A 23,308-nucleotide genomic window follows, 5' to 3' on the forward strand; every position below is an offset into this window, starting at 1 on the left:
TTAAAACAAATGAATGACAACATTTTAAATAAAATAAAACAAATTTTATTGATTAAATTTAATAACAATAATATACAAATTAAAAATCAGAAACTCTACCCTTTCTTTCCCAATCACCATAACGAGTTGGTTCTGGACCTTTTGGTCCACCAACTTCACCAGTTTCTGGATTTGTATTATTAGGATGTGGCTTTAAAGGCTCTTTTTCTTGATAAGGATGTTGTCCTTCTTCAAGTTCTTCAAGTTTGCCTATTTAATAGAGAAAAATAATTGCAAAATATTACATCATAATATTAGTTTAAATTAATTAATTAATAACAAATACCAATTGGTGTTTTTTCTCGTAATTTTTTTCTAAATTCTTTTAATCTTTCACTCTCTTTTTCTGCATCATCCTTGATTGTTGTCATAAATCTCATACAATCTGTAATAATATTTATTATTTTATTTAAAAATTCAGGTTAGATTTTAAAATAATCAATTTTTCGATTAAACAATTACCAGTATGAACATTTTTTCTAACAATTGGATATCTAAGTATCGAAGTTGTTATACGAAACATTTTTTAAATAATTTTATAAATTTTTTATCTTATCAAAATTGGAGATCTAATTTTTTTTTTTATCATTAATTATTGACACACTGCAGATATCATGAATATTTAAAGTGTCGTTCAGACACACACAGGTCTTTTTCTTCGTTTGGAAAAAGACAAACAGTATTATTTAAACAATCAAGGTATTCAATTATTAATATATTACATAACAAAATTAATTATTTATATTTTTGTCTAGCTATAATAGAACAACAATAATTTTATCTGTCAATTTTCGGCATCCATTTTTGTTTTGTTTTTTTATCCTTTATTTTTGTCAACACTGAATTGTTGTTGTTATTTTTTTTTCTACAAAATATTTATTTAAAAATAATTGTTTATTATTAGTTGTAATTGTTTTATAAATTTCATGTAATTTTCTAGTTATTAAACTGTTATTATTTAAAGTGTTTTTTAATTGTTTTGTTTGTTTATTTTTTAACAGCTGATTTATTTAATTTACAATACAAAAGTTATAAATAAAAACACAAAATAAATTGTTTTATTTTTTAATATTTGTATAATAAACTTATTAAACTATTTGAATAAATTAATTTATTGATAATTTTTAATTGATGCATTGCAGATAATTAAATTTAGCAGAGTGACCTTGACACTCAATTAAAAATGGAATTTTTGTTTCAATTTAATTATAATTTTAATTGTATCACAAAATATTGACTTGTATCTTTAACAACCAAGTAAGTAAATAAATTAAATTATAAATTTTACATATTAATTAACAGCTATATTTTGTTGCAGAATAAAAGATCAACCAAGTGTTTCAACAATGAAAAATTCTAATTAAAAGTTTACTTATAATTTAAAATAAAAATCGAAAAAAATGTATGAAGCAAGAAGAAAAGTATTATGGTTTGCAATAATATCAAGATTATCAATAATCTTTATGCAAATGATATTCAATAGTCTTTGTCCTGATCATGAATCAGATGGTTTTATAACACCAAAAGATCCAACTATAAATTCTTCATTTGCTGATAACATGATAAATTATTCACTGAGTGGTCTAGCAAGATGGGATTCAAATTACTTTCTTCATATTGCAAAATACGGTTACACATACGAAAATACATTGGCATTTTTTCCACTGTATCCAATGTCAATAAGATTTTTATCAAAAATAATACGTAAATTATTTTTTTTCATAAATGAAGACAGTGTATTTTTATTATCTGGTGTGACAATTAGCTTCATATGTTTTGTTAAATCATCAATAATACTTTATGATTTAACACGTTATATATTTAAAGATAAAAATATTGCATATAAATCAGCAATACTATATTGCATAAGTCCAGCAAATATATTTTTAACATCTGTTTATTCAGAATCAATGTTTGCATATTTTACATTTTCGGGTATGTTAGCATCAATGAAAAATGATCCATTTGTTAGTTTACCAATTGGTCTATCAAGTATCATAAGATCAAATGGTTTAATCAACATTGGCTATCCAATATACATATTCATTCAAGAATTTATATTCTTCAAAATTCCAAATATCATTTATGAAATTAAAAGCCATTCAATCAAATCATCAATTCCTAGTATTATCAATATTATTGGCTGTTTATTAAATATACTATGCACAATATTATTATCATTTGCACCATTTTGTTTATTACAAACTTATAATTATGTACAATTTTGTACGGAAAAAACAAATTCAACAATAATACCAAAACATGTTATTGAATATGGTATTAATAATGATTTAATATTATCCGGTAGTAAATTATCACCATGGTGTACATCAACAATACCAATAGCATATACATATGTACAAAAAAAATATTGGAATGTTGGGCTATTTAATTATTATGAAATTAAACAATTACCAAATTTTTTTTTAGCAATACCAATAATATATATCATGTTAAAATGCACATTTGATTATTGTTTAGAAAATAAAAAAAATTTATTTATGCTTAAATTTTATCATCATAATATCAATAATATCAATAGCAATAATCGTAGAAATACAAGATTTAAAAAATACACAAATGACATGTTACCATTTGTGATACATGGTTTATTTTTAACAATATTTTGTATATTATTTGTTCATATACAAGTTAGTACTAGGCTATTATCATCAGCATCACCAATATTATATTGGTACTGTGCAATATCAATGTCAAAAAAATTTACTGATGATTATGATGAACGACAAAATATACATTCAAAATGGAAAGTTTTTTTTATGACACAAAAACGTTATACTAAATCAGATAAATTAATATTAATTTATTTTATTGGCTATACAATATTTGGTACATTTATGTTTTCAAATTTTTTACCCTGGACTTGATGGATTTTTTTTTTTTTTTCTTCAATAGTTTATGTACAAATAAATGATAAATAATAAAAATTTTATTGTTTATATTAATGATTATTTTGTTGAATGTAATTTTTTGTGTTTTAATATTTCAATTGGTGTTAAATACATAATTTTTTTACAATCAATACAATTATATTCTTGGCTATTTGGTTTTTTTATAATTTTGGTTTGTTTTTTTTCAATTTTTTTATCATAATTATTACATAATTTTTTGTGTTGTAATTTTTGTATACTTGACATGATTGATTCGATATGACAATCTGGACATTTCCATGGTGTACTCATCATTTCTCCATGAATTTTATCACTCCAATCATTTTCCATTAGACAATTGTATGTTATATTATTTGTTAAATAAATACCACCTTTTGTTTGATTGACAATTGATGTAAAATCATCATGAAATGGATTTGGATTTATTGGCTCATCATTGTAACCACGACCAACGTACATTGTTTTTAAATCAGCAGAAAGAAGTCTTTTTATTGTATATGGTACACTTGTATGCATAAATTCAACTAAATCATGACTCAATTCATCTTCAATGTCACTAATATTATTATCAATATCATGATTTTTATTAATATCTAATTGTTTTGATTCTTCAAGTTGTTTTGTTAATAAATAATTCCATTTTTCACGTATTTTTGTTGCTTTAAATAGTAAATTTTGTCCACTATCTGGAATTGGAAAAGCTAACTGTAGCCAAGAATCACATATAATCATGGTAAATGTTGAATTAGTATCAATTTCTTGTGAAAATAAAAATAATGTTTGTGCTGCTGGCATTCTAAGTGTATTAACAAGATATGGTTTTGTCGTTTCAAGAAGTGATAAATATGCTAGCAACTGATGTTTACAACTTATTGGAATTTTTGTTTTATAACCAGGTATATCAACAATATCAGATTCTTCAAGTTTTAATACATCTGTATGATTACCAAAAAAACTCATTGGATGTAATGCAACATATGGCTTTGAACGTGTATGAAAATATTGTTCACTTGCTGTTTTACTATAATTAAATTCATCAGATATTGCAAATTGTGGATAAAGACCACTACATAATATTAATTTTAACATTGTTAAATCTTTATAACTACATGCAGTACTTGCATTTAATAAATTTTTAACTTGTGATGAATCATTTCTCATACGAAATTCAATATCTTTAATATCAATTTCATTATTTTTTCCATCATCATCATCATCATCAGCATTATTTGAATGTAAATTAAATTCATCAATTTTTAATTTTTTTTTAATTCTTGGTGCTGTTTGTTTATATTGTCTTTTTAATGATTTTAATAATTTTAATTCACCATATCTAAGTGTACGTTCAGTTGATGTCATTGTTTTATTTGTTTCATTAATATTTATTAATAAATTACAATCTTTAAGTAAATCTTTAAATTGTGTACGTAACTTTGTCATTTCATAAAATCTTTGTTCTTCAAGACCTCGTCTTTTACACCATTTTTTACTTGAATTATTTGATGATGTACCACGTGATGATTCATGTGAATTATCTTTTTTTATTTCAAGCCATTCTTTGTATGCATTTAATAGTGTTATTGGATCACCATGATCTGATTCTAATTGTTTTCTTGATGTTTCACATTCTTTATCTTTAAATGAACGATTTGTAAATGGATTTTGTATACTTAATGCAGCAGCAAGTGATAATACTGGTTCAACTTGATGAAATATTGATCCCATTATTAACATTTTACCAATTGTAATATCAACTGGTAATTTTGATAATGTTTTTCCAATACATGTTAATTTTTCATTATCAGTTAATGCTTCATGTTCTTTTAATGATAAAATTGAATTTTCAATACTTTGTGATGGTGGTGGTTCAATAAATGGAAATTTACGTGCATCTGGAAGACCCATTGACATCATTGATAATAATAATGAATCAAGTGGTACACGTTGAATTTCTGGAGTTGAATATTTATCAAGTCCATCATATTCTTCTTCAGTATATATTCTATAACATACACCTGGACCAGTACGTCCAGCTCTACCTTTTCTTTGTTCAGCACTTGCTTTACTTATCCAAAATTCTTTTAATTTTTGCATTTTACATGTTGGATCATAACTCATTTCTTTAACCTTTCCACTATCAGCAACAAAACGTATACCATCAATTGTTATTGATGTTTCAGCAATATTTGTTGATACAATACATTTTCTAACACCATCTGGAGGATAATCAAATGCTTTATCTTGTTCAGCAATTGATAATGTACTATGAAGTGGTAATATTATCCAATTATTTTTTTTTTTTGCATATTCATTTGCAGCATCAACAACTGCTGTAATTTCACTCATACCACTTAAAAATATTAATAAATCACCTTTTTCATCATTATTATATTTTTGATCAATTAAATTTAATATTTGTACATATGGACTTGGATTAAATCTATCATTTTTATATTTTAAATCATCAATTGTTATTGGTTTATAAAGAAGTTGAATTGGAAATAAACGTCCAGGTACTTGAATAATTTTAGCTTCTTCTTTTGAAAAATATTGACTGAATAAATTTATATTTATTGTTGCAGACATTAAGACAAGTTTAAGATCATCACGTTGATGAATAAGACACTTCATAATACCCAATAAAAAATCACCATATAAATGTCTTTCATGTACTTCATCAAGTACAATAACATCATATTGTGATAATCCATTTTCATCAGAAACTTGTCTCAATAATAAACCCTCAGTAATAAATGTTATTTTTGTATTTTGATTTTTTTGCTTTTCAAAACGTATTTGATATCCAACTTGATTAATATTTTCAGTAAGTGTTTCATATGCAACACGTTTTGCTAATGATATACATGCTATTCTTCTTGGTTGTGTACATGCTATTTTATTATAACCAGCTGTATAAAGATATTGTGGTACTTGAGTTGATTTACCACAACCAGTATCACCAGCAATTATAACAACACGTTCTTCTTTAACAGCTTTTATTATTTCATCTTTATGTTTAGCAACTGGTAAATTTAATTGACTATCTCTGAGTTTTTTTAATTTTATAAATTTTTCTTTTTGTTTAAAATCAAGATAAAGAATTATTATATTTTTAAATTCATTTAAACGTTTTTCTGTTAATGATTTTGTTGATGGTACTCGTGCAAATAATTCACCAAATTTTATATTTAATTTAAAATTTATTGAATGACTTTTGTGATAATTTATTGGCACACCAATTGAATTTAATTCTTGTGATGGTGTTGATGTGTCTTTTGACTTTCCTAATTGAACAGCTTCATATTTTTTAACAAAAGCCCAAAAATCTTGAGGATCCTGAACGAGATTTGTATTTGTTGAAAATACCTTATTCAACTCGTAGGTATATTTACTGAAGCGAAATTGATCATCAACATCATCATCAGGTTGTTTTTTTGAGTGATAATCTTGATAATCTTTTGAACCACTTGGCACTTGATCATCATAATAATCATGATGATGTTTTTTAGATGAATAATTATTATCATCAGTTGAATGAGATTTTTTTCTATCATGATGTTTATGTTTTCTATCACGTTTTTGTGATTTCATTGTTTACTAACACTTAATAACCTTCAAAATGAAAATAAGAGTACATTTATTAAATAATTAACAACAATTAAATATTGTAAGAAAAACTTATTCAATTAAATATAATAATACCTTACACTATTAAAAATATATTTATTATGTTTTTGTTTACTAACATCAAAGTAAATCAATAAATTATTAAAATTAATTTTAACGTTTTGTGTACGTTTTGTATGTTTTGATTTGCCAAAAAAAAAAAAATAAATAAACACAAAATATACCTATTATTATTATTATTATTATTATTATTATTATTATAACAAATTACCTTTTAATTTAAAATTATATTATTATTAATTAAACAATTATAAAGTAAAAAAAATTATAAAACAGAAAAAACAATAATAATTTAATTTATATTTATTTATTTTTATTATGACGTTAAAATGTGTTAAAATGTTGAAAAAAAATATTTAAAAAACTCCCGCTTTTTATTAATTTATCGATTGTAGGTGTCATAGCTTTGAATTGAGTTGGTGTCGTGTTGGTGTGTGACGTGAAGTTTGTTCCTAAAATGGCTACCAAAACTTATTATTATTATTTATAATTATTTATCAAAAGTTCAATCATTGCACGGTTCATCCGCGGATCAAAGCTGATCAAAGCAAAAACATGGCCGAAGCCGTTGTCGACGGGGTTCCTGCAATTTCACGTTTTTATTGTCACAAATGTTCCGTTGAAATTGAACGTTTATTACCAGTAAGTGCATCATTAAAATATCAATCAAATAATCATTTATTAGCTCACGATATTTTTGTTAAAAATTATAAAAATCATACTTTGGTAATAGACATTGTAGCTGTCATCACATCCCATGTGTGATTCACTTGCACTTCATTAATTTATTATTATTATTTCTTTCAATAATTTTTAATTATCATGTGTTTATAATTTTAGAAAATATTTCATCATCATTAAAATAATTATATACAAAGCTATACAAATTTATAAATTAAATAATTTTATGTATTGTTTATTTGATTACTCCAAAACTATCAATATAATTTTCAACCATCTTTTTTTTTTTTTGTTGTCTTCGTTTTACTTTTGAAGATGAAGCTACAATCATATGACACTTAATGAACGTAAAACTATGAAAAAAATATATCATTAGTGTTGATTTATTTATTGTTATTTAATTATATAATTTTTTAAATGTTATACTGATTTTTTGTTAATTCATTTTTTGTATTTTATTAGGATTATACATGTCCAAATTGTTCAAGTGGATTTATAGAAAAATTAGAAAATGAAGAAGAAGATCAAGATCTTGGTTCCGACTTGAATGCTGAGGATTTTAATGACTTTACTGATTTCGAGGTAAATTAATAAATAATAATTATTACTGTTAGAATTTTACAATTGTTTATTAATTTTTTTGTAATTAAAAATAGCAATCTTTTATGGATTTACCTGATATTCCTGAGCTGTCAGTATCTGGTGGTGATGGAAGTACAAGAAGACGAGGAAGACAACAACGTGATGCAGTTCAAAATAGGTATGTTATTAAATTAATTATTTAAATAATATAATTAAAAAATAATACAGTACATTTTATACATGGTTTAAGACAATTCTTTTGGCTAAAAAAAAAAGCTTTGTCAATCGTATAAACCAGGTGAAATGATACAAGTACATTTTCAAATATAAAAAGAAAATTAAATATTAAATGGGCCACCAAGAAGCTCAATGATGAAAATAAAAAATAGATGAAACTAATGAGATATTTCGCAGATATGGACTTCCAAATTCAAGACAAAGAAGACGAATATCATCATATGAAAATTTATTTCATGATTTTCTTTTCAATTTATCAACAATTGGTATTCCACGTCAAATGCAAACTGGACAAACAGCTGTGTATGTATTTAATTTGACAACAAAAAACAATAATTTAATATTTTAAATAATTAATTAAATTTTTTTAATAGTCCAAATTTCAGTTTATTTTTGGGTAACCCTGGTGATTATGTTTGGGGAAGAGATGGCCTGGACACAATTGTAACTCAGCTGTTAAATCAAATGGATGGAAGTGGTCCACCACCATTATCACGTGAACAAATTGATAATATTTCAACAACTCCAGTATCACAATCACAAATTGGTAATATATTTAATTAAATTTTGTAATTATTAATTTTGTAAATTGTGTATTTTAATTTTTTTATAATTTATTACAGACTGTAAATTACAATGTTCAATTTGTTGGGAAGATTTTACACTATCTGAGTATGTCAGGCAATTACCCTGCAAACATATGTATCATTCACCTTGCATTGTTCCTTGGCTTGAATTGGTAATTACTTTTTTATTTAAGCTATTTTAAATTAATGATTTTTTGGTTTTTAATTTTTGATTATTATTTTAGCATGGAACGTGTCCAATTTGTCGACAAAGTTTGGGTGATCAAACTTCAGCTGAAGCTAATCAAGATGAAGTTGGACCCAGTTTAGCTGCACTTTTTCGGTAAATTAAAATTGATAATTTATTAAATTAAAAAACAGTAGAATTGTATTTTTAACTGATTTTTGTTTAATATTTATTTTAGGGCTGCAAATCAGTTCACATCTACCTCAACTTCTACAAGTACTAATTCGTCGAACACTGATCCATCCAACGAAATGTGAAAAAAACTATAAAATAGAAGAAAAAAAAGAAAAGAAAAGAAGGAATAATTCAGATGATAATAATAAAATAAAAACAAAAATGAAAAATAATCTGTACAGTTTGCTGTTTCTTCGGTAAAAGGTTTACACGTTTTATTATTTTTTTTTTAATTTATCTTTTTACACTAGTTTTTTGTTTTTTCTTGCACTTTCGTATTATTCGTGTAAAGATATTTAAAATTCATGGTTTTATATGGTAGATATTCAGCAAAATAATTGAGCTATTTAAATTCAATTATTTAATTTTTTTGTAACAAAAAAAAAAACCAATGACACACTATTTATTCATTCTAATAACTAATCAGAAAAAATAGCAAATGATTATTTAGAAATCCATTTTTTTTTTTTTTATATACATAGAATTTTTAATGATAATTATTTTATTAGATTTTTTTTTTTTTTTTAGTAAATCAATGACAAAGAAAACAAAATTACTTCATGAGTTTTTCAGTGTTGAGAATAATTTCCAATTGCTAAGTAAAAAAAAAATTTATAAATATTTTCCTAATAGTTGAAATTAAAATAATTTTAAAAAAACATTAAACTCTTGTCAAAATAATAAATTGCAATATTTTTAAAATAGTTTTAAAATGTTGCAGATGATTTAAATTAAAAATGGAAATAAATACAAAATCCGAAAGAAATACATAAATGGAAAACGAAAAATAAAATGAAAAGAATTTTTAAAAATCATCTACTGTTAATATTAATAAATAAATAATTAATTATTATCTTGCTTTCTAGTTTATAAGTGTGTAAATTAGTCGAGTAAAAATAATAATAACAACAAAAGCAAAAAGTTTAAAAAATAAATAAGCCATATATTTATTTGTTAATTTAAAAAAAAAAACCACAAGATTTCTTTATTATCATTTGATTTTTCATGTTTTCTTTTTGTCAATATTTTTCATGTGAGGCAATGCAAGTTCACTTACAAATACGTGATACAAATAAAGAAAAAAATTTAATATATAAATAAAAAAAAAAGAAAATTAAAAAACATACAAGTTAGAAATATTTTGTATAATTTTTTTTTCATTTACTTTTTCTTTTCTTATTTAATATTCAATTATACATTTCGATTCGAAATGGTATTGTGAATAAAATAATGATTTGTACCATCAATACTAGTTTATTATTCCAATAACATGTTGGTGGATGAATCAACATATCAGTTGTATCGAAACCCTTTGAACTCATCGAACAAAAAAAATAATAAAATAAGAAAACAAACGTATAGAAAATTTTGTTTTTGTAATTTTTAAAATGTGGCAATACGTGTTATTATCATTAATTATTATTTTGTATCACCCAAGTACAAATAGACCAGTTAGTATCATTGATTATCCAGAAGATCGTTTCGATTTTGTAATTGGTAAGAAAAAAGATTAACTAATAAAAATCCAAATAGACAAATAAATGTAAAATAAAATTTATTATTTAAAAATAACTAGTTGGTGCTGGAATGGAATTGGCTCTACTGCAAAGTCGATTACAGACTCTCGTTAGAGAAACTTCACCATCAAAAACACAATTACTACCACAAATATCACCAAAAAAAATAAAAACAAATTTAATTTAGTTATCATTTATTGATGTTAAATGTTTTCATTGAAGTAATTGATAATTAATTTATTGAATAATAAATTTGTATGTAGCTTTATTTGTTCAAGTATTAATGATGATTATGTTCTGTAAATGATAAATAATTCAATTAATAATAATTAAAAAAAAATTATAATATATTTAATAATAAACTTACCAATGTATTCATTGATAAAATACATGATAGTAAAACCAGAAATAACTGATAAAAATTGTACAATACCAGCTGATCGTTTTGGACTATTGTGCCATTTTGCTCGTTCTCTTGGTAACACTTCACTGACTGTTACATAAAGCAAAGTACCAGCAGCGAGTCCTTGCATTGTTGGCATAATATTATTTTCCCAAAATGGATTAATCTGTTGAAGAAGAAATTAACTATCATCATTATAATATTTATATTTTTCATGTATAATAATTATTACCTCAAATGTCATCATTCCAATGGCAATACCAACTGATGAACCACCACAAAATAATATCATTGCACAGATATAACTACAAAGACTACCAGATGATTCAGCCAGCTCTAAACCAAGACAAAATGCAACGACAAATTTGTGTGATATAACAGCACCAACAAGTAATAAAACTTCATCACTTTTACGTTGTAAACCAACCGCTAGACCTTCAAGTACTGAGTGTATTGTTAATGCAATTGCAAGACCAATATGTCCAGCATTTGATTCAGCACATGGTTCATTATGTGTGCCATGACATGAAAATATATTTTCATTTTCATTAAATAGTGTTGGGGGTGGTGGTGGTGGTGCTGTTGGTATAACACTACCATATCTATAAACACTTTTTTTTCTACCAAAAAAATTTGTATCAGTTGCACTTAAAATATTTGTATCAACATCAGAATTTCTTGGAGAATCATAAACACTGTGACGTGATTGTCTCACTAAATTTGATTGACTATGATTATCAAATTCATGCCTAGATTAAAAAAAATAAATATAAAAAATAATTATTTAAAAATGGAATATTTTAAATAATAATTACCTATTTGATGATCCATTTTTAATCCAATAATAATGTGCAATTTCATCGACAAAATAAAGAATAAAAAAACCACATGATAGTATTAACTCAGCATAATGTGGTAGTGATTCTCTTGTTTCTGGTAACATATGAAGTAATGATGTGGCTAATAGTACACCACCACCAAAACATAATAGCGCAGATAATAATAATTTTTTTTGTACACCATGTCGTTTTTTTATAAAACATGCTGGTACAATACCAACGACAAAACTTCCAATACCAATTAAAAATATTGACCAAAGTTTTGCATTATTTGATGTTAGTGGCATTTTTTATATTAAAAATTTATTGATAATAGCAAAATTAATAATTATTATTTGTTAAATATATTAAAAGAACTTTGTAATAATGTTTTTTTTTTTGTAGATTAAAACAGGTACTTGTTGTTCAACTGATAAGATGATAACTCAATCACTTTTTAATGTTTTTTTATTATTTTCAAAGTTAAATGTTTATTTATTTTTCTCTTAATTACAATTTATTTATAAATTTGTTTTTTTTTTTTTTTTTCTTTTTTTTAATTATACACATTTATTTATTTTTTCTTTTAACACAATGTTGTTTATTTATTTTTATATTATTGTTAATGATTAATTTAGTTGTTATTTTATTTATTGATGAGTTTAGTTTTTTGATATTATTAAACAGAATGTTGTCATTTATAAAAATTATTATTTTATTAATTTTGACATTGCGATACATCGTTTAATTGATAAAGCGAAGTCAACTTGAGACATGATAAACTTTATCTTTGAAAAAAAAATAAAATAAAAAGTTACATCATAAGTTATATTAACTTGTTCATTTTTGTTTTTTATATTTTGATATTTTTATTCTAAATTAATTGATGATTTATATTTAATTTTAATTTTTAAAAATTGTTTTTTTTTAAAGAATTTTTGTTTGATATTAATTTTAAGTCTTATTTTTATTGAATATTTATAAATAATGGTTTAGAATACTGTAAAAATATTTAATAATAATTGCCGGTATTTAAAAAAATTATTTTTTCGTTTTTAAATTTGATGAAAAAAATTTAAAATATAATATCAAAAAATGATTTTTTTTTATGGATAAAATTACATTCATCGTTATTATTACAAGGACATATTTTCATTCTAATACCATAGTCACCAACATTTTTTGTATACAAATTACGAAGGTAATCATGTTTCTTCATTATTGTTTCATAATATCCAACTGTTTGTGAAGTACTGGCATCATCGAAACATCCGTCTTCTATGTTATGATAAGGTGTAAGATCTTCAAGTGGTTCTATAAAATCTTCACATGTATAATCGTAAAGAATAAAATTTCCTTCGACTGCAAAAAAAAATAAAAACAATTTATTAATATATAATTTCAAATTTGTAATACTAATTATTTTAATAGCTATTGTGAATAATAATTTACCTTTTAATTCAGTTCTAACGCATACATCGGTCGCTGTTTGAAAAAAAAAAAAAAAACAAATAATACATTAATTATTAAATTGTTAATATTATTTAATTATTTAATAATTTTTTATAACAATTTCTTACATGTTTGTGAACATTCTACTAATGAACTTTCTCCTTTTAGTTCATCGTTCCTTAAATCTTGGTAAAATGTACCATTGTGACATTTTAATGCTAAAATTAATTATAAAATTATTTTTAACATAAAAATAATTATAAACAATACATTGATAATATAAAAAACAAAAAAATATAAATTCAAGTTACTTGCCATTTGAACAACATAAAACTGTCGATACTAAAATTATTATTTGAATGCTTTTTTGAAAAATCATTTTGAAATTGTTATTAATTTTTGTCTATGTTTAATTGTTAAATTATTTTAAAGATTATATTGTTAAATTTAATAGAAATGTAAAATTTTCTCAACTTGTCGATTTACTATTTAAGAAGAGATGTGTATAATCCAGTGTCCAGGATAGATCTGCTTACTTCTAACACGTTTTGCAGGACTAACAAGAAAATTTTAGTTTTTGAAAAAAGGGAAAGCTTGAAAAAATGAATATTAAAGAAAATTTCTTTTGAAAATGAAAAGACAATAAAAACATGTGGCAATAGTAGGAGAAATACTCTTTGATGGAAACAACAGGGGTGTCTTGGTGGTCTTGTACAATGCAATTTTAAATTTTAGAAAAAAGAGACTCCAACAATGCACTAGTATAAAAATCCTTCCGTCCTGGAAACCAAGGTCTTCGCCTGAATATATATGTAAATATTCAACTGTGCAGTGCAAATTTATTTACTTTTATGTACCATGCTAAATTTTACCTCGAATTTTACACAAAATTTTCAAATGATTTATTACTATTGATGAGAATTTTTACTTACATGATAATTTCTATTGACATTCACTATTATTCTATTATCTCGAAAAAAAAAAATACGAATAATTTGACAATGATAATAATAAATTATTTGTTAAACTTTATCTTATTTTAATATTTAGTAAATTAATATTTTTTTCTTGAATTATCAATGGTTAAAAACATAATAAATAAATTACATCAAAGTATAATATTTTTTTGTTATTTAAATTTATTTTTGAATATTTATATAATAAATACAATTGTTTAGATACAATGATATCATATGACATGTCTTTTAAATATTTTAGAATGTTATTAATATTTTATTAATAAAAAATTTAAACATGTATATTAATTTTACAATGTTGAATTTTTTAAAATAATAATTTATTACTAAACATTGACATTATCATTATTTTAAATAATGATAATATTTAGGATGACATTATTATTATATAATGTACTCAAATACAACTTTTTATTATTTTATTATTTTTTTTTATAAATATTCGTATTAACTTGTGTCTCTATTGTGTCTCTACAAAAAATTATACAAAAAAAATAATTAAATACTCAGTTTTTCTTATGAATATTAATATTTTTTGATAATCAAATTATTTGTTTTATTTTATTTTATTTTTTTGACTACCTTAAGACAAGGATTAACCTGATTTTTAAATTATTTATTATCAATTGTTCAAATAAATCAAGTGACAAAAAATAAAGGTATTTGTTTTGTCACTTTATGCATTCAAATATGGTATTAAAAAACATCCAACGTTTTTTAAAACATCTAATTATACTTAGTAAATATAACGATATAAATTTAAAAGAATATTTAATTTTTTATTTCAATTTTTAACCAGTAATTTGAATTCATTTGCCTCAATCGTTTCAACGAGCAGAAAACATAAAATGTCTTGTTTTATTTTTATATTTTTTTCTTTATTAATCATGATAAGTGGATCAACTCTATCAAAAAATAAAAAATCACGTAATTATTCTATTTTAAATCATACCTATTTAATAATTAAATTAGTTAGAAATTAAATTATTGTCAAAATGAAAATTGTACGATTAAAAATAATTTAATTATAGCTTTATTTTTTTATTTATTATTTTTAATAAAATTGATACATACTTTTAAATTTTTTTAAATTAAAAAAAAATACAGTTTACAATTTTCGATGATTTATGATTAATTTTTAGTTAATAAAAATTGAGGATTGATTTTTTTTGTTTAATTATTATTAATTATTAATTATAGATATTTATTAAAATTCTTTTTCTTTTTTTTTTTAAATTATTTAAATAAACGAAAATAGAAAAAAATCTTTATTATGGTTTTTAGATTTTTTTTTTCTAATTGAATTTTTTAAATTTATAAATCATTTTTTTTCTTCTTGAACATTTATTAGATATTTGAAATTTATTAATAGAAAAAAAGAAGCTATGAATACTAAAATATAAATAACATTAGCGTAAATAAAAAATAAAATTTCAATTTTAATTTTTTTTCTCTAATTTTTAAATGAAGTTCAACCAAAAGCACGATGAAAATATGATAGCAAAAAAGAAATTTATATATATATTTTTAAGCGACAATTTAAATCTATTAGTAAAAAAAAAAAAAAATAGAATACTAATTCTAAATACTAAATTAAATATATCATTTTAATATAAAGAAAGAAAAAAACATCAAATGAAATATTTTTAATTAAAAATATAAAAAAAAAAAGATTTTACATCAATTTTACTTGAATACAATGATGATAAAGTTTGCAACTTGAACCTAAAAAAAAAAGTCAAGCTAAATACTCATAAAAATACTAATGAATAATTGAAATTTAAGTTGAATTTTTTTTCAAATTGATAACAGTTAAATATAAGTATTATTTTTCATATTTCATCGAATGAGCTGATGGTTAAGTCAGCAAGAGCCCTGCCTACAGTGTTGTGGTTGTAAGTTCAAAACCCGTTCATTTTAAAGTAAATGGAACTGTTTTTGATAGATAAGTACACTAAATCAATTATCATCAGAATAATGTCGTCCTGGCGTTTGGGGCAAATATAATCTAGCATAGATCAAGTGAATAAATGCACTTGGTCTGCGCCAGGAACTATTTGCCTCAAATTCCTAATACCTTTTTTTATTTTTTTTGAAAAAAAGATAATGTAAAAAAAACCCATACATATTCTATCTATTTCTCTCTTATAATTATCGATGACAACTGTTTTTTTTAATAATAGATTATTTTTAAATTTTTTCTTTTTAATTATTTAAATTTTTTCCAGATGGTTATTGGCCTAAATATGGTAAATCTTTGACAATAATTATTCCAAGCGTATCACCAGGAAAAATAACACAATGTAAATGGATTTTTGGTAATGGTAAACGTTTTATAGAAGACATAAGAAGTGCAGAATGGAATTCAAAAATAATATATCTTGGTGAAAAGGACAATAGTTGTTCATTTAAAATAAATAATGTAACTGATGAATTTACAAGATCTTCAGTAATCCACACGATTTATCATCTTGATAATAGTAAGTTTATAATAAAAATAAAAAATAAAATATTTATTAAAATGAAAATTGATAAATAATAAATTATTATTATTAATATTCATGTTTATTAATTTTTCAGATGAAGAAAAAATCGTTGAAGATTTTATCGAAATATCTGATTCAAGATCACTTTTGATTGAACAAATAAAATCACTATTTCAAAAAAATTCAAAATAACATAAATTATCAACAATTGATCACATTAATTTATAATACAAAAAATAATTTATTATTAAAAAACAAATAAAACAGTATATTTATATTTTTTTTTCATATTTTTATTTCTACAGTTAATTTTATCATACATTTTTTGAAATTTTTTTTTCAACTTGCAGCCAAAATATTTTTTTTTAGACACAGATGAGAGGCTAAAAACAATAATACATTTAAATAACAAAGTCAATGTGTGTATGTTTTTTTTTTTTTAGTTTTTCTAATACATATTATTATTACAAATAATAATCACATAGTCAACTCTAATTTGTAGTATTCAATATTCAAAAAATGAACTGAAAAAAAAATCATAATTGATTGACAAATTTTAAAATTATTATTTTTTTTTTCGCTCAATCAAGTTTTATTCTCATGGTCAATTAGAAGAGTAGTTGTTTTTAATTTTTTTAAAATATCCATGAGACAACTTGTCTTATAAACATTTGTATATTTTTATTATTTAATTTAACAATTTTATTTTTTAATTATTATTTCATTCAACATCCAATCATACATAATCACATAACGATAATAATTTAATTATTTTATAATAATAAATAAATATTACAGTGCTTCGTTTTTTTTTTTTTTAAATATTAATTCATTTTTTAAATTATTTAATTTATATATTAACTATATACCCTTATATCATTTTCATATGTTCTAATAATAATAATTAATGATAAAAATTAGATTACATAGAATGTCACAAGTAGAATTTCTTTATCGAAATACAGAGTAAAAACCTTGGCCTATTTAATTACAAATTATAAATACCTAATTAATTATAAATAAATTGATATACAATATTAAATTATCAATAAAAAATAAAATTAAAAAAATTAATAAATTAAATTAATAATTAAAAATAAACAAGATGGATATAAAAAATTTTTTTTTATCGATGAATATTTTGCTTGATTAAAATGCGGTTAAATATTTTTTTTTAATAATAAATATAAAACGATCAACAACATAATTTTATAGTTTAAGTGTACTCCCAGCGAACACATAATTATTGTTTAATATTTGTTTTTTTTTTTGTCACATAATTATCATTATTATTATTATTATTTCGTGAAGAAATTGGCGAAACATCACTAGCCACTGGTTTGGTTTTTTTTTTTAAATTTTTGGTTTATTTATTTGGTGGTTTTTTCAATTTGAATTGTAAAAATGTATATTTAAGTTGACCCATGTTTTTGGTCTTAATAATGGGTGGTCAATAATTAATAATTATATTTTAAATAATTTTAACATAGTTTAATGAGCAAATGAAAATATTTCGTTATTATTTTTAAGACCACACAATAATTTTTAAATTATTATTAATTCATATATGATTATTATAAATAATAATACTGTTTTTTTTTTTTATTTAATTGCAATTTAATTATTTAGGTGCAATAGTATTTAAGACTCGAAAAGGACATTATACATTTTCAGTTTTATTTTTTTTTTTTTAGTTTTTATTCGTTGATGGTGATAATTAAGAATTTAAAATTCAATACAACGAATTTTTTAGATGATATTTTATTGGATCTATTAAGGGTCATCTATGCAAAATCATTTTTTTTTTTGAATATTCTATAGCTGAATTTTTATTACACTAATGATAACTATTATTTTTATTTTTTTTTTATTGTTAATTGCAAGTGGAGATGTAAATTATTACTGATATCTAAACATTTATTTATTAATCTATGATATTCGATTTTAATCATTTTTAAAATGATTAAATTTTTTAAGTATAATTGTATAAAGTCAAGTTGTTATTTAATTTCAAGTCATCGATAAAGAAACTCATTGATTCTTTTTTTATTTTCCAATATTCAGTTAATTTTTTATTTATTTTTTTGTGCGCTATTATTACACTGGAATCACGTTATTTGATTTGCACAGTAATTATGTTTTTTTTTTTTAAATTTATATTTGTTTCGTTAACGCATGACTAGACGTCCTATTCTCGTCGTGAAATTCAAACAATTAATCTATCAAAAAAAAAAATAAAAATAGATGGATATAATATTTATAAGAATTATTCTTGACGACGTTTAATTATTTTTTTTTTTTAATAATTAAAATGATTTAAATCAGGTCCCAGAGATTCTACAGGATTTTTTTATATTTACCCACTTAAAAATCACACAATTGCATTTGCCAAATTTACCCAAACAAAAAAATTTCTACAATAAAAAAAAATTGACTATATTTATTATATTTAAAAAAAGCTTAAATGAAATTAAAATTTACTAATAATAAATCAATTTGGCACTCACTTATGATATTGGTTGTAAAATCATGATGATTTTATTAAAATTATTTATTTTAATATTTCGAATTTCGAATTGCAAGTTTTATCTTATAATAGTTTATTTTTTTTTTCATAAATTTATTTTAAATTCTGCAACTAATGAAGACTTTCAGAGTTATCAATCATCATCAGAAGATTCTGTTGAACTTTCAGGCATTGAATTGAACCAATTTCTTCCACCAGTACTTCTTGAATTAAAAAATCAAAAAAATATCAAATAAATACTTTAATTTTAATGTTAATTAATTTTTTAATAATAATTATTACCTTGTACGTTGACGAGTACTTGTTGGAAGTGTCAATGAAGTTCTGTAATATTGTGGTGTAACACTTGTTGTTGTTTCTTCAGGTCTTCTATGTAACGTCATTGTTTCATGTGGTGATGTCACCAATTCATCTTCATTATCTAAATAATAACGTGATCCAGTTGCACTTTTACAATTTTCACATTCACTACGATAATCATCAGCATCATCATGCATTGTTGGTAATGCTTGCATACTACAATGACAAGTTACCGAATCGAAACTTTCATCTTGATTTGTTCCAGCACGTGATATCAATGGTGTTGGCTAAAAACAAAATAAAACAAAACAAATAACATCAAAACAACAAAAAAAAAAACTAAATAAAATTACCTTTTTAATTGCTGAATTAATATTACTCGGTCCAGCTTCAATTTTACAATATGCATCATCATTTTTATTAATTGAATGATTAAATTTAAAATCTTTCAATGTTTCAATGTTAAATTTTTTTTGTAATAATTTATTTGATGATGTTACAATTGGTGGTGCTGAATTTGGTAATTTATTAATTGTCGATGTTATATTATTAATTTTTTTTGTATCACATAATACTGATTGATTTATCAATAAATCACGTCGTATACGTAAATGATTACTTGTTGCAAGTGTACGTGGTATTGTACGATGTGTTGATATACCAGTATTTGTTGATATTGTAAATGCTGAACCTTGTCTTGGTAATGTTGTATGATAATTTTTAGTATTTATATTATTTGATATTGTTGATTGTAATTGATGACAATTATTTGTATTATTATTTATATTATTATTACTATTATTATTTAAATTATTATTATTTTTGTTGTTTGTATTATTTGTAATATTATTATTACTATTATTATTTGTATTATTATTTATATTATTAAAGTGATTATTAACATTTGTATGTTGTTGTTGTTGTGGTGCTATGTTTGATAGTGTTATAGGTCCTGGTAAATTTTCATATGTACTTGTGCCAACATTGTAATTTGTATTAACAATTGTATTGTTATAGTAACCACTTGTACCACCAGCAACACCAACACCACCACCACCAGCAACACCAACAACACCACCACTTGATAAACTATTATTATCAATTTGTTGTATTTGTTGATGATTTTGTTGTTGATGACAGTGTGAATTAATTTGACTCAATTGACGACTTGTACCACATGATGATGATGATGATGGACTTGGTATATGATTTGATGGTGTTGGTGAATTTGCTGTTAATGTATTTTGCATACCAGTTACAAGTGTTACTGTTGGATGTATTGTATGTGTTGTTAAATATGTATTTTGTAAATTTAATGGTGATAATGTTGCATGTGGTTGTTGCATTGATAATAATGCTTGTTCAGCACGTGCTGCAGCAACAGCTTCTTCATATGGTGGTGGTGCTTCACCACGTGGAAAATAATTACCTGGTGGTTTCCATAATGGATAACCACCACCACATGCTAGATCATCCATTTGTACACCATGAGGTAAACCACCACGTTCAAGGTATCCCATATTTCCAAGTGTACGTTGATCATCAGTCAATTGACGATTTTGTCTACCTGCTACACATACTAATTTATTTTTATAATTGTTATACAACAAGTGTTTATTATATTTATTTAAATTTTCTATTAGCTAGTTATTATATTATTATTTACCTCGTATTTTACGTTGACGTAAACGATGAATAAGAAAAAATAATAAACTCAATGATAATATTGCTGTAAAACAACTGGCAACAAGACGTAATCCTAAATCATAATTTGCACTTGTTTCTGATGAATTTTCAATACCATCTGATTTATCATTTGTACCAGATGACAAGGTATCATCAAGACAAATAAATTCACAGCATGGTGTACCATCAATTCTAAATGATTTACAATCTTGTTTTGGCATTGGTTTCTAAAATTCAACAGATGTTAAACAATTTTTTTTTTATCATTTGTGTTGTTTTTTTTTTCTTTTTTAAATTATCAATTTTATGGTATAATTTTATAGAGGGTTACTTTAATGATCATTGCTATCAATGTTTACGTCGTAATTTACTATTTAATCACATGAAATTTATATATTTTCTTATTTTTAAATAAAGATTAAATTTATCATGAAAACATTCGAGAACATTTATTTATATTTTATCAAGTCACATGCTAAAATTATCAAATATTATTGTTTTTAATTTATTAAAATTATTTTTATTATTTTTCTTATGAAAATTTTCATTTATTTTTAATTTTTTTAGAGTCAATATTTACCTGTGATAGAGTGCATATAACAGCTTTACACCACTTTGGACTGCCATTGTCACAAACACAAACAGTACAAGGCTCTGGAATGTACAAAAATCCAGTATTGTATGTATGTCCCTGGGAATCTTTGCAGACACCTCCACCCTCGACTCGACCTGTTAATTATCAAAAAATAATTAAACAAAATAATAAACAATAAATTATCAAAAAAAATCTAAATTTTACAAATCAACATACAAAAAAATTGCCAACAAAAAACCTAAAACAAACTCAATCATGAAAAAAAATAAAAAATAAAATCACAGAACATTATGGATTACAAGGATAAACAAGTAAAAAATATAAATAAAAAAAAAAATAAATCATCACAACAAATATACTGTTCAACAGGATAAAAAGAAATAAAATAAAAAAAAAAAAAAAGCTCATTGAAGTGAGCTTAATGGCCTAGTTTCAATAGACACTCTGAATTGAGGTCTCTAATCAATCAATCAAAATAATCCTGATTTATAAAATGCCTATAAAATTATGAATAATATAAAATACATTTATCAATTTATAAAATAATAATTTAAAAATAAAAATTAATAAAAAATTTACCATTGAGATGCAAAGTGAGCATAAGGACTGCATAACCGAGGAGGTCACCACTTTTGTATCTCATTCTCGGTTCGTTATCTCATTATAATTTGTCAAATATTAATCACCTTAATTACTCATTATTTAATAATTATTATAACTAATATTCATTTTTAATTTTAATATTTTTTTTTCCTTAATATTGATTATTTTATGTATTTTTAACACAGTTTATATTTAAAAAAAAAAAAGAATTATTATTTATTTTTATAATTAAGAGTATATTTTTTTTTTTTCACTTGTAAATTATAATTATGAAATTATATTTCACTTGCACTTTTATTATTACACATTTTTAGGATAATTATATTATTTTAATTGTGATAATTTCATCATCATTGGTTTTTTTTTTTTACTTTTTTTTTTGGTCCAGGGTATCCTAGAGCAGTTTTAATATTTTCTTTTATCACTTGAATGAGATCACACATACATGGAGCTTTGCAAAAGACCCTCTTGCTATATAAAAACTCTGAAATGATCGATTTATTAAAAACTGGGGCTGATGCTGATGCTGCTGCTGCTTCTGGCCTCTCTCTGGATTTTCATCTGCATCGCCATCTTTTGGATTCTTTAATGATATTAATTAGCTATATTTGCATTAAATTACATTAAATTACACATTGATTGATTTATTATTAAAATGTAAAAATCAATTTTTTTTTTGTATATTTTTAACTTCGGGTTTTTAAATTTTTTTTTAAAATTGTGGGAATTAATAGTTATCAACTGATGATAACTTTAATTTTTGTTTTTTGATTTAAACAGATTTCTCTTCGACAATAACAAACATAATTGTGATAATAA

General features: G+C 22.8%; 6 protein-coding genes across 11 annotated transcripts; 2 read left to right on the forward strand and 4 right to left on the reverse strand.

Annotated features, from left to right (window-relative positions):
- Window positions 1-29: 29 nt before the first annotated feature.
- On the reverse strand, window positions 30-618 carry LOC122860302 (succinate dehydrogenase assembly factor 4, mitochondrial-like). Its single transcript, XM_044164051.1, has 3 exons — window positions 502-618; window positions 326-424; window positions 30-249 (listed from the first exon to the last, which is right to left on the reverse strand). Exons 1-3 carry the CDS (start codon window positions 560-562, stop codon window positions 80-82), a joined length of 330 nt encoding a protein of 109 aa, XP_044019986.1. The 5' UTR covers window positions 563-618; the 3' UTR covers window positions 30-79.
- On the forward strand, window positions 503-3,093 carry LOC122860301 (GPI mannosyltransferase 2). Of its 2 annotated transcripts, none has more exons than XM_044164047.1 (3): window positions 503-738; window positions 1,182-1,296; window positions 1,358-3,093. In XM_044164047.1, exon 3 carries the CDS (start codon window positions 1,440-1,442, stop codon window positions 2,925-2,927), a length of 1,488 nt encoding a protein of 495 aa, XP_044019982.1. In that variant the 5' UTR covers window positions 503-738; window positions 1,182-1,296; window positions 1,358-1,439; the 3' UTR covers window positions 2,928-3,093. The 2 variants fall into 2 exon arrangements, with proteins under 2 accessions (XP_044019982.1, XP_044019985.1); XM_044164050.1 differs by having other exon boundaries at window positions 636-738; window positions 1,342-2,927.
- LOC122860300 (probable ATP-dependent RNA helicase DHX34) lies at window positions 3,024-6,761 on the reverse strand (the record flags this gene model as incomplete). Its single annotated transcript, XM_044164046.1, has 2 exons — window positions 6,654-6,761; window positions 3,024-6,563 (listed from the first exon to the last, which is right to left on the reverse strand). A coding segment is annotated over exon 2 (3,519 nt), but the record flags the coding sequence as incomplete, so codon positions are not given.
- A 378-nt stretch (window positions 6,762-7,139) lies between these two features.
- Window positions 7,140-10,518, forward strand: LOC122860305 (E3 ubiquitin-protein ligase Iruka). 2 transcript variants are annotated; one of them, XM_044164054.1, is made up of 8 exons: window positions 7,140-7,280; window positions 7,782-7,901; window positions 7,976-8,079; window positions 8,316-8,441; window positions 8,513-8,685; window positions 8,762-8,877; window positions 8,950-9,047; window positions 9,130-10,518. In XM_044164054.1, the coding sequence occupies exons 1-8, from the start codon at window positions 7,194-7,196 to the stop codon at window positions 9,206-9,208; spliced, it is 903 nt and encodes a 300-aa protein (XP_044019989.1). In that variant the 5' UTR covers window positions 7,140-7,193; the 3' UTR covers window positions 9,209-10,518. The 2 variants fall into 2 exon arrangements, with proteins under 2 accessions (XP_044019989.1, XP_044019990.1); XM_044164055.1 differs by having other exon boundaries at window positions 8,525-8,685.
- Window positions 10,519-10,665: 147 nt separating this feature from the next.
- LOC122860304 (zinc transporter ZIP1-like) lies at window positions 10,666-12,632 on the reverse strand. The gene is made up of 4 exons (XM_044164053.1): window positions 11,861-12,632; window positions 11,278-11,794; window positions 11,010-11,211; window positions 10,666-10,939 (listed from the first exon to the last, which is right to left on the reverse strand). The coding sequence occupies exons 1-4, from the start codon at window positions 12,169-12,171 to the stop codon at window positions 10,923-10,925; spliced, it is 1,047 nt and encodes a 348-aa protein (XP_044019988.1). The 5' UTR covers window positions 12,172-12,632; the 3' UTR covers window positions 10,666-10,922.
- Window positions 12,633-18,894: 6,262 nt separating this feature from the next.
- On the reverse strand, window positions 18,895-23,007 carry LOC122860306 (putative uncharacterized protein DDB_G0292292). 4 transcript variants are annotated; one of them, XR_006374439.1, is made up of 7 exons: window positions 22,466-22,640; window positions 21,872-22,020; window positions 21,272-21,518; window positions 19,959-21,184; window positions 19,588-19,892; window positions 19,286-19,508; window positions 18,895-19,192 (listed from the first exon to the last, which is right to left on the reverse strand). XR_006374439.1 is itself a non-coding variant. In XM_044164058.1 (6 exons), exons 1-6 carry the CDS (start codon window positions 22,527-22,529, stop codon window positions 19,439-19,441), a joined length of 2,052 nt encoding a protein of 683 aa, XP_044019993.1. In that variant the 5' UTR covers window positions 22,530-23,007; the 3' UTR covers window positions 18,895-19,438. The 4 variants fall into 4 exon arrangements, 3 of the variants coding, with proteins under 3 accessions (XP_044019993.1, XP_044019992.1, XP_044019991.1); XM_044164058.1 differs by having other exon boundaries at window positions 18,895-19,508; window positions 19,959-21,175; window positions 22,466-23,007; XM_044164057.1 differs by having other exon boundaries at window positions 18,895-19,505.
- Between the last annotated feature and the right edge of the window lie 301 nt (window positions 23,008-23,308).

This window comes from Aphidius gifuensis, linkage group LG1 (assembly GCF_014905175.1).
Source record: "Aphidius gifuensis isolate YNYX2018 linkage group LG1, ASM1490517v1, whole genome shotgun sequence".
Classification (NCBI taxonomy): Eukaryota; Metazoa; Arthropoda; class Insecta; order Hymenoptera; family Braconidae; genus Aphidius; species Aphidius gifuensis.